The 10,998-nt window shown below is 31.5% G+C and overlaps 1 protein-coding gene across 1 annotated transcript; it reads left to right on the forward strand.

Annotated features, from left to right (window-relative positions):
- The first annotated feature begins 506 nt into the window (after nucleotides 1-506).
- On the forward strand, nucleotides 507-10,468 carry LOC127719964 (ceramide-1-phosphate transfer protein-like). Its single transcript, XM_052226347.1, has 2 exons — nucleotides 507-739; nucleotides 9,933-10,468. Exons 1-2 carry the CDS (start codon nucleotides 597-599, stop codon nucleotides 10,444-10,446), a joined length of 657 nt encoding a protein of 218 aa, XP_052082307.1. The 5' UTR covers nucleotides 507-596; the 3' UTR covers nucleotides 10,447-10,468.
- Nucleotides 10,469-10,998: the final 530 nt, after the last annotated feature.

The raw sequence follows: 10,998 nt of genomic DNA on the forward strand, positions 1-10,998 counted from the left end.
ATATCATCAAGTAATAATGAAACAACATAACGTAATTTAAGAGTTCCACATAAGACAGCTGTGGCGTTCCAAAGATTTGTATCACTACAATATAATAGTTATTACGGTTAGGTTGAATTCCCTGTCATTTATTCATCATCCACGCACGAACTTGTCTCAGAAAAATATAGTGACCATCTACAAGAACTTGCGGTCATCCGATGTTCAGTACTTCAGTACTTTGATTAATCATGTGTCCATATTTGTTCTTTATCATTTTTAATTATTAACAATCAGTATGTATGTTAGATTACATGTGTTGTTTGTGTGGATATTGTATGAACTTTGTGATTTGTATTGATTTATATGCTCTATTAATTCCTTTAATTAGGAATACAGACATTTACTTTTTACACATTGTGACTTGGATGGATAGTTGTCTACCACATCTTCTCATTTATATTTGATTTGATTTGATTTGATTAATCCGTTAAAGGTTATCCATGACCTCATTGTGACAAAGGCTAAAAATAGCTTGGGATATACTGACGTATACATGGTATATAAAGGTAAACATACAAAAGCTGTCGATACATTTATTCATATTGACTGGCAAAATGAACAAGCGGGATATTATGTTTGACACAGAACAGAAGGATTTCGATTTGGAGAAAGTTTTAGAATTATTGAAGAAATGCAAACTAGATGATGATACTATTTTATTGGAATATTACATAAAAGCTTACAGAGAACTATGCAGGTAAACAAAATCACGTGTAACTACAAGATGTTTTATATAAACACGAAGGTTAAAGTTAATATATAATGTATATTTTTTTTAAAATTTGATTTGAAATAGTTATGTCATTAGGTTTCTTAAGACTTTCAGTTTGGAAAAGTGTGTTTATTAGTTATTTTGTGCCTCGTATCAATTTTGAGTTCAGCCCATTACAACTGATTTTTACAGTTTGTTCTTATGTTGTGCTGTAACACCAGTGATTCGACCGGTTTAGGGGTGGGAGGTGTGGAGCGCTTACAAACATGTTTCGCCCCGCCACATTCTTTTTGTGCCAGTCCCGAGTCGGTAGCCTGTATTTCAGTGGTTGTCGTTGGTTCGTGTCTGTCATATTTGTTTTTCGTAAATTGTTTTGTTATAAATTAGGCCGTTAATTTTCTCTACTGAATTGTTTCACATTTTTTTTATGTCGGGGCCTTTTATAGCAGACTATACGGTATGGGTTTTTATCATTGTTGAAGGCCGTACGGTTGCCTATAATTGCTTACATCCACTTCATTTGAACTTTGGTGGATAGGTTTCTCATTGGCAATCATACCACATCTCTTTATTTTTATAATTATTAGGATTATTGGCATAATTAAAACAATATTTTCTAAACAGATTGCTTATTTGGTTACTTAAAAAATTCAGTTTGAAACAACATGTTTATTAATAAGAATAAATTTTAATCAAATATGTAGATATTTGTGTCAAACGATTGAGAGACTATTTAAATAATAAATTTCGGAAGAAATTTTCAATTGACAAATGAAATTAACCTGTATGTATCATCTAGTAGCTCTTTTTATAATAATGTTATAGCTAAGGCGATTATGATAAGGAGATGTGGTATGATTGCCAATGAGACATCTACCCTCAAAAGACCAAAAGACAACTATATGTATACGTGTTCATAACAGGTTCTAAAGTAACCGTACGACAGTTAACAATAAGCATATCAAACGTATACTGCATAGTAGCTTAAAAGAGCATGTGAAACATTCAAAAGACAAAATTCAATAATGTTAAACAAAAAACAGTAATGACTGACAGCAACCAACAACCATATCTGGAGTACAGGCCACTTGGAACAGACACGCAAATAATATGGCAGTTTTAAACATTTTGAAGTCCCCTAGTCCTATCAGTAATACCTTGCTTCTAACGTTCACTTTCGGAATTTCGCATCCAATATGTGAATGCTGAACCACAAATTTCACAATTCGAACAACAACAAATTAGATAGGACTAAACACTCCTCCAAACCCAGAACAATGGTACAACAATATGCATTCAGCCCTTTTGCGCATTACTTTAATAAATATAAAATGATAGCCACAATTTACATATATACATGTATAATTGTTAAAAAGTGTTTGTTTGAATTACATTCTGCAAGTTTAGTCTCATGAATATTTCTTCTCTGATTTTTTTCTTTTTCTTAAATCTACTTCATCTTATTTTTGAGCATTTTTATTTTTGGGTTTTTAAGTGTATTTTTATTTTGTTAGTCTGTTATTTGTTTTTTTTAAGTGTATTTTTATTTTGTTCGTCTGCATGTTTATTGGTTTTTAAAGTGTATTTTTATTTTGTTCGTCTGTTATTTGGTTTTTTATGTGTATTTTTATTTTGTTCGTCTGTTATTTGGGTTTTTAAGTGTATTTTTATTTTGTGCGTCTGTTATTTGTTTTTTTTTTTAAGTGTATTTTTCGACTTTTCTTTATTTTACTATGTGAGTTAGAATAAACAATTACAAAAAATTTGAAGTTGATTTGTAGAAAATTTGGATCGAGTGTCTTTTTCATTTAATCCTAATTCTTGAGCGTTTTTATTGTTTTCATTTGTTAGATGGTCTTGTGAGTTGAAATAAACAATTTAATAGCAATGTTTGTAGTTCGATTTTATAAAATACTTAAATAGTTTGATTTTTTTTAGTTCAATATACTTAGTAATAGCGATTATCCCTTTTTGTCAATAAGTTTATTATATTTAAGAGATTAAAATAAATAAATATCATTTAATCCATTGACATCCAGGTTTTTGTAATTTTTGTAAACACTGAAGAAAAAAACATCCTATTGAACCGGAAGAATTATTAAAAATGCATGGTCTGTCCTCATTGGTAAAAGTCAATTACATTGTGTACATGTTAAGAATAAATGTGCGTCACAAGTACTTCTAATGACCTATAATAATTACTAATTGTGATACTTATTTTACTCAATGGTTAGATTAGTTCAATTAACTTGAATGACAAAGTGAATCATTTATTTCACTCAATATGATACAGCTGTAATGATAAATCATGACGATAAAACAACTCATCATTCTTACAGGATTAGAATTTTATGAGCCAGACATGCATTTCGTCTTCAAAAGACTCATCAGTGACGCTCGAAAAAAATAAAAGTTAAGAGGTTGAGCCTGAAACAAAACAAAAGCAATACAGGTTATGACATCTTTTTTATAAGTAAATCCGGAAAACGCGTCGGACTAACCAAATTTTTTAAAAGTGTGACTACTTTTCTAACCAGATGTGGATCGAGGATTTGTAAAATGGGACTAAAAGTTAAACTTGGCAGGTTTAAAAGGAAACATTACACGAATTATATTAGAATAGAATTGAGAATAGAAACAGGGAATGTTTCAAAGAGAAAACAACCCAACCAAAGAGTAGAAAATAGCCCAAGGCCACCAATGGGTCTTCAACGCAGCGAGAAAATCTCGCACCCGGAGGCAGGCTTCAGCTGACCCCTTAACAATAAGGCAGTGGCTATTCTGACGGCTAGCATCCATTGGAGAATGAATTGCAAAAAAAAAATCCTCCCGTGCAAACACTGGGAATTGGATGAATGGGGGCTCAAAATGACTAGATCCTCTTTTTATGTTCCACCTATGAATTTCCTGCAAGGTTAGGAGTCTTGCCAGGGATTTATGGCTTCAAAGGATATCTATGATTCCCAAAGGAGATCCTGAATTTATGATTTACTTGAAGTTGAGATATGTTTTATCACATGATTTTGTAGAACTGAGCATGCCCAGTATTACAATTGTTTGTTGAACTGAGCATGCCCAGTTTTACAATTGTTTGTTGAACTGAGCATGCCCAGTTTAACAATTGTTTGTTGAACTGAGCATGCCCAGTTTTACAATTGTTTGTTGAACTGGGCATGCATTGTTTTACAGTTTTCATATACGATCTGTACACCATGCACAATTCCCCCTGGAAATTGTATAAGTGAGCAGTGCATATGCATGTAAAGTAATGCATCCTAAATCATCAAACAATTATAAAACTGTGCACTTGAATTAAATCATTGCACTATCGTAAAAAAAAACTAAACTGTGCACTTGAATGGAATAATTGCATAATTAGACAAATAATTGTTAAACTGTGCACGTGATATAAATCATTGCAGAATTGTGCAAATAATTGTAAAACTGTGCACTTGAATTAAAATCGGTGCATAATCATGCAAAAAATTGCAAAACTGCATGTGCACTTGAATTTAAATCATTTAACTTCTATAATCATGTAGTAGGAATTATGCAGCATTTTGCTGATAGTGTTCAGCACATATAAAACTTGCAGAATTGTGCATGCCCGATTAGTCCGATATACATAATGTATGTCTATTTAAGCATGCCCAGTTCTACAATTATTTGAACCCATTCATACCTGGTTCCAATGAAGTCGTCAAATAATTTTGCACGATTTTTTATTTAAAATATTCAAAGATTTTTAACACATAGAAAATAAGATAAAAGGGTAGGCAAACTGCCCCCAAAGTAAGATTGTGTTAAAAATAGCAAAATATAATATTTTATTTTTATTGAGAAAATAAATAAAACAGAATAAAAAAATGTGGGTTTATACCCGAAGCCGGGTAAACTATTCCCATTCAAGGCATATCAGTACATGTTCATAGATATCCGTTGTAGCAGAACTTTTAGTCGTTTTCCTGTGCATTGTTTATTATGTGTGTTGCCTCCATTGATACAGGTAACGGTAGTGGGGAAAATCAGCAATTTCAGTTTGATTTCACGCTTAGTTCCTCTCAGTTTACGTGCACACGCTATTTAATCTGTCCTAAAGAAATTTGTTTTTAAAGCAATCACATTATATCTGTAATTTTCATTAGGACATCTTTTAATATAAAACACGATCTCCAATTCTTAATACGGCCATTACATACGCGCGTATGCAATCCGACACCTCATCCGGGATATTTTCCGCGCCACATGCCCATGACATTGCTGCTGATATTGAACATTTGAGCATGCACAAACGGATGACCGGAAAATCAAAGATTTTTACCTATTCTTCAGGCTAGCTGGAACAATAGACACTCCGAAACAATAATGTATACTAGTTCAACGAAATGAACGCCACACTAAACTCCGAAACATATAAATGAACTAAAATTTAAAAAACACACAAGACTAACAAAGATTATAGGTTCTTGACTAAGGACAGGCGTATTTTAATAAGAAACAGACAACACATGAATAAAGAAACAAAATTTATAAAGTTTTGTTTATAATTTTTACTTGCATGCTTTTCTTAAAGGGAAACTCCGCAAAAAAATGAAAAATTGATATTTTGTTCTTTAAGCATAAAAAACCACATGTTCATAAATAAAAAACTTTTATTCTCTATGTAAAGAGATCAAAATCGATTTTTGAAATTCACTATCAGTGCTCGACATATCGCCATCTTGTCGGCATGTTCGATCTAAAAAGTCACGTGATATCTATAAACCACAAAGAACAAAAAGAATTGGGGATTTACCGACCGTGCGTTAAAAACTCCCATCATCAATTGGGGATTACCGTAGACGGTTATTCAGTGTCAAAATGTCTTGTCAAGCGTACGGTTGTTCTGTCAGACAAGGTTATGACAAAAGTCTACATAGTTTTCCCAATCCCACAAAAAAGAAAGGATTGTATCAGACATGGTTGTACAACCTTAAACTAACAGCAAATAGTTGCATCTATAGCAAGCACAAGTTGGTGTGTGAAGACCATTTTGAACAATATTGTTTCGAGGGAGATTCGATGGTAATTATCCTTTTTTAATAAAAAAAATAACCTAGCAGTTCTGATAGCTATAGTTATCAAATCCTTATATGATAAGATCTCGTTGAATAAAAAAAAATATAGATTTGATGAGGAAGAACAGTTTCAATTATAAGAAAGACAAATGCAGTGTTCTTGTAACAATCACTGATTTACAGAAGATTCATTAGTATGCCTCTTGTATATAAAGTGCATTGATTTGTATAAAGACTGAATAGTTCCGTATTTAGACAAGATAATTTTTCAATTAATAAAGTTATACGATATAAAATAACATTTTTTTAATTATGATATTTAACGGCTATTGACAAGGAGCAATGTTAGGAAGAGGTTTTAGCTGGGACATAATATGTTGATATAGTATAATATTCCCAGGTTATAGATATGTAACCGATAAATATCGAAATATCGGACATCTCAATTTTTTTTTATTAAAAGTGGTTTTTTTTAACTAATCTTTAAATTATATCAAATTGATACGGGATCAATTCGGAACGGTCACTTTAGACACTTAGCTTTACAGTTAAATGTGTGACTCTATCTGGTATGTTCGGTGAAAAATTTATAGTTTTTTTTTCTTATTAAATTTTATTTGCGTTATCTTATTATATATATATTTTGGCTTCCTCCCGAATTGATAATAGGTATGTCAGAATTATTGATAGATGTCTTGTCAGAGCGACACATTCAGTTAGGTATTCCAAGGACGTATATTAGATACACGTCCCTGGGTATTCCTGTGACATCCTGTCAACTAAAAATTCGTATTACACAATTATATAATACAGGTTCATGCATGGCCTCTTTATTGAGGTACCCGGTGTGCACAGGTAACATTTATTGAACCATATATTTGTGTCTAACGTTGTTTATCTTGTGTGTGTTTGAAATTATAATTCCACCTTTTAATGAATGATGTTCTGATAATAATATTATCCACTATTTTTGCTGATAATAAGTTTAAAAAAATTATAAACATGACCTTTGAACATTTTTGTGAAATGAATATTGTTTTGTCATGATTCTGGACCATATTTTTGAAAAAAATTCTTCAAGCAAATACAAGCACTTATAGTCACTATCAACATTAATTCATTGAAGATAAGAGAGCTCCTTCTATGTCTAATGTCCCTATCTTTATAAGGATTAGGACGACAGGGGAAAAAGGAGCGGAGATAGAGTGGCATAGTGAAAAAAAATGTTTGCTTGACAAAGTTATTGCTCGCTTTGATATTTTTAGTTATACAAAATCACACATCGTGTTCCTAATTGGTATTCACGTGCACTAACTTGATGCTGGGAACAGTATATTAATAAATATGTTCCTGCTTGATGTGTTAAGTTTCTGCATAGCATGGTTAAAAATAATTAGTATCCCATTTGTTACATCGTAGTGTCACGGTGTTACTTTGTTAAATTTATTTAGTTTGTTAATGATTGTGTAAATAAGAATAAATCTGTATAAAAACTTCATACCATTTTAGTGATTGCCTATAGGCGTTTGATTATTGTTACATTTAAGATATATATATATATATATATTTAGAACCTTTCATACATCTTAAAGAAAAAGATGTGTGTCTGAGTTAAACGACACAAGAACCCTGTAATACTAGTACGAGAGTATAGCATGTAAAAATTCCTACTCAATATGGTTGTATTGGAAATCTTTTCATACAGATTGACAACTCATGGTCCGACATGCATGTAATATTTGCCACATGACGATCATAGTTCTTTCTACCATCATCATCTTATTCATTAAATATTGCTCTAAACATCGATGGTTCACACCCAAACAAAATGGGAGTAATATACCTTCAGATCTTCTCCGTGGTATACACTTGTGAAATATATAAACGAAATTCGGTGAATCTTCATCTCACAAACACAATTTTTGAATTACGATTTTGAGTGAACACCCACCAAACCAATACAAACGTATGGCAAGATATAACCATGCAGACATTTAGTTTTCGTCAGACACAAGATAAATAATCACTCTCATAAACGTATATATGCATGCAGTTTCAAATATCAAGAACAAGCGGTCGATGTCTATAGATCATTGTTAAGTCCGTTTACTAACTGTTCAGAGTCAGACATGGCAATAGTTCATTCTTGGAACCTTCATATACCCCATCCGACGATGGGAACTCTTTCTGATAGTGTTGACAACATAAGCTTGTTTATCTGTACAAGTGGTTGTATGGCCTCTCCTGCCCCAACAAACAAATACGCTACTAGTCTGCTATCTCTGGAGCTCATCCTCAATGGCGCTTATACGTCAGGAAACTTACAAGTATACTAGTAAAGATTGTTTCAAGAACAACGAGGTTGGGACGAACTGTTCTAAAATCGTCAATATCAGTTATACATTACTAAGATATGCCTTCAATCACAACAACTGTATTACTAATTTGGATTAATAACGCCTATCCTAAAAAAATCCTCAAACAAATTAATGTATTAGCTTAGATTTATAATGTATGTATATTCATTAATGAAATAAACGATAATTGGTATTCTTTTCACAAATAATTTGTCTAAGTGATTGTCAAATCAGAGACATATATTACTGTCTCTGGTCAAATGAATTTAATTATGTAAGAATGAAATGTTAATAAGAAAATTAAAAAAAATCATGCATGTTGTACTGTTGTATTTTTTCAATTAAAAACTTTAAAATTGCGATAGTTTTACGATTGTTAGCATTTAAACATCGCCAGATTTAAATACAAGTTAAAGAATTCCGGGAAAGTAAATTAAACAGATGTGCAATGATTATTAATTGGGAAATGTAACATTTAATTTTTAAGATTAAAAGTACTATTCTTTTAACTTCATATCTTAACTTTATGTTAATTGCATAGAACGTAACCGAAAATTGTTCCATTTTAATATTGTAACACTTCCGGAATTAAAAAGTTGAATGTTAATTTTCAATTAATTTATGCAATTTTTAAAATTATTGTTTCTCTATTGTTATCGGGAATTTCATCTGGGTATATTAAACACGCTATACTCTGTCTGTTAATCCATTCAACATGACAATATTCACACCTGTGTACGCTTGAATTCACACCTGTGTACGCCTGAGGCTAAATTGCTGCAAAGTAAAGTTCAAACGAATTCTCCTCAAATTGAGAAATAAACAATGACTTTACAAAATAATATACACACTCTGTTCACAAATATTTTGCATTGAAATGGTTATCAAAGTTATAACGGTAAATAAAACTTAAAATATTTTCAGTTCAATATCAGTAAAAATGTTCTATAGATATTTTATGAAAAAATCTCAATAATTTATGAAATTAATTCGAAAATATTTATATTTAGATAACTTCATATAGGAAGTTTTATTCAATCAATACAAAACGGTACACACATATTCATTTTCTTTCATTCTTATATTGTGGTTATTAACTACGACCAACGGTCATCTGTGCGCTTTTAATTACGTAAAATTCTGATAAGCAATTAAGACCTTAACATATTTTATTTTTTCCCATGATTCAACAAATCGGGTTAAAACGTCACAACCCAGTGACGTAGGTCAACCAAAAAAGTTACAAATACTTGATTTTCTCCGTTATAAGAAAGAATATAAATTTAAAACTTTGTGAATGTGTTTTTTATGTTAAGATGAACATATTTAGATGATAAGTAAAAAATCGCGGACTTTCCCTTTAAATTTTATGGAATATTGACTAGATTCTACTTTGCCTTGAGTGTTTCTTGTGAAATATCTGGAAAAGAATATGGAAAGTTAAAAAAAATATATGGGGGTTTGAATGGGGTTTACAGTATAGAAAGAAATGGGCAAAATGTGCACAATAAATGACAAAAATAAAGAATGGTTAATAATACGGTGCTGAAATATAAAGAATAGAGACTAAGTGTAAAATTAGATAAAGGATAGAGAAAAATGGTTTGAAAAATTGAAAAATAAAGAAATGAAGGACCCCAATCCAAACCTTCACGTATTTTATTTTGTTTGTTTTACGTTTCACTAAACATATCAAATTATAATTGATTTATACAAACAAATAAGAATTGAAAAAAAAACTAATATCTGGTCTTTTGTTTCCAGATTTTTCCGACTTCAAGGAAGATTATTTGGCTTTGTGGCAAAAGATTTAGAAGAAAAGATCGGTATTCTTGAAACATGGCGTCATTGTGATACGTGTGACAATTACAGATCCGTTCAGTCAATGATCAAATACGAAGTCGAGTATGGACTAACGACCTTCAGAGGTCGTGTGCCGTCAGGTTCAAGGACATTACTTAGATTACAAAGAGCGTTGGAATTTATATTAAGATTTATTGACGAAATGAGTATGAGTGAGGACGAAGATAAAAGTTCACATATTGCTCACACAGTATACAAAAGAACACTAGCAAATCATCATCCGTGGATCGTTCAAAAAATGGCGGGATTTGTCACGTTCATGTTGCCAAGCAGAAAAGAACTTATAGAAACCATGTGTAAACAAAAATATGACCAAGTACTTATATTAATGCACGAAGTGACTCAGGAAGGGAACCCAATATATGACATTACACAAAGCGTATATAAAAAACACAATTTATTAAACCTGAAATAAATATGCATATGTATAATTTCTATATGTTTGCTTTTTGAGAATTCCTATTATACTTACGTGATTAGGGTAAGTACTATAACTTAAAGTGGTATGATTGCCAATGCGACACTTATCCTCCAGAGATCAGATGACTTGGATGGACTCTATATGTATTCTTACGACCTTCAACAAAAAGCAAAACTAGTCGGCTACACAAATCCATATCATGAAAAAATATGACTAAATTAAGATTAGAAACCCAATGGCCTAATTTATAACTTAGATTAACTTCAAAATAACGAAAATTAAATATGACCGACAACAACCAACGACAGCCAATGAATTCGAGGCTCCTGGCTCGGAACAATAAACCCTGCCACGTAAATATACATTATAAGGCCAATGTAAGAACAATATCAACTATTAGTATAAGGCTTAGAGACCGCGGAAAGCCGAGGTTTACCGAGCTCATCAAGTTTCGTGCCGAATACAAAACAGTTGATATTTTTCTGACATCGATCTAATTTTGTTGTTATACTCCACCTAAAAAGACTATAATTTTAGTTGAGAATA

Source organism: Mytilus californianus, unplaced genomic scaffold (genome assembly GCF_021869535.1).
Source record: "Mytilus californianus isolate M0D057914Y unplaced genomic scaffold, xbMytCali1.0.p SCAF_11, whole genome shotgun sequence".
NCBI lineage: Eukaryota > Metazoa > Mollusca > Bivalvia > Mytilida > Mytilidae > Mytilus > Mytilus californianus.

Coding starts and splice junctions, on each gene's coding strand:
- LOC127719964 (XM_052226347.1), top strand. CDS start 597: ATGAACAAGCGGGATATTATGTTTGACACAGAACAGAAGGATTTCGAT. Junction 740..9,932: donor GCTTACAGAGAACTATGCAG/GTAAACAAAATC, acceptor TTTTGTTTCCAG/ATTTTTCCGACTTCAAGGAA.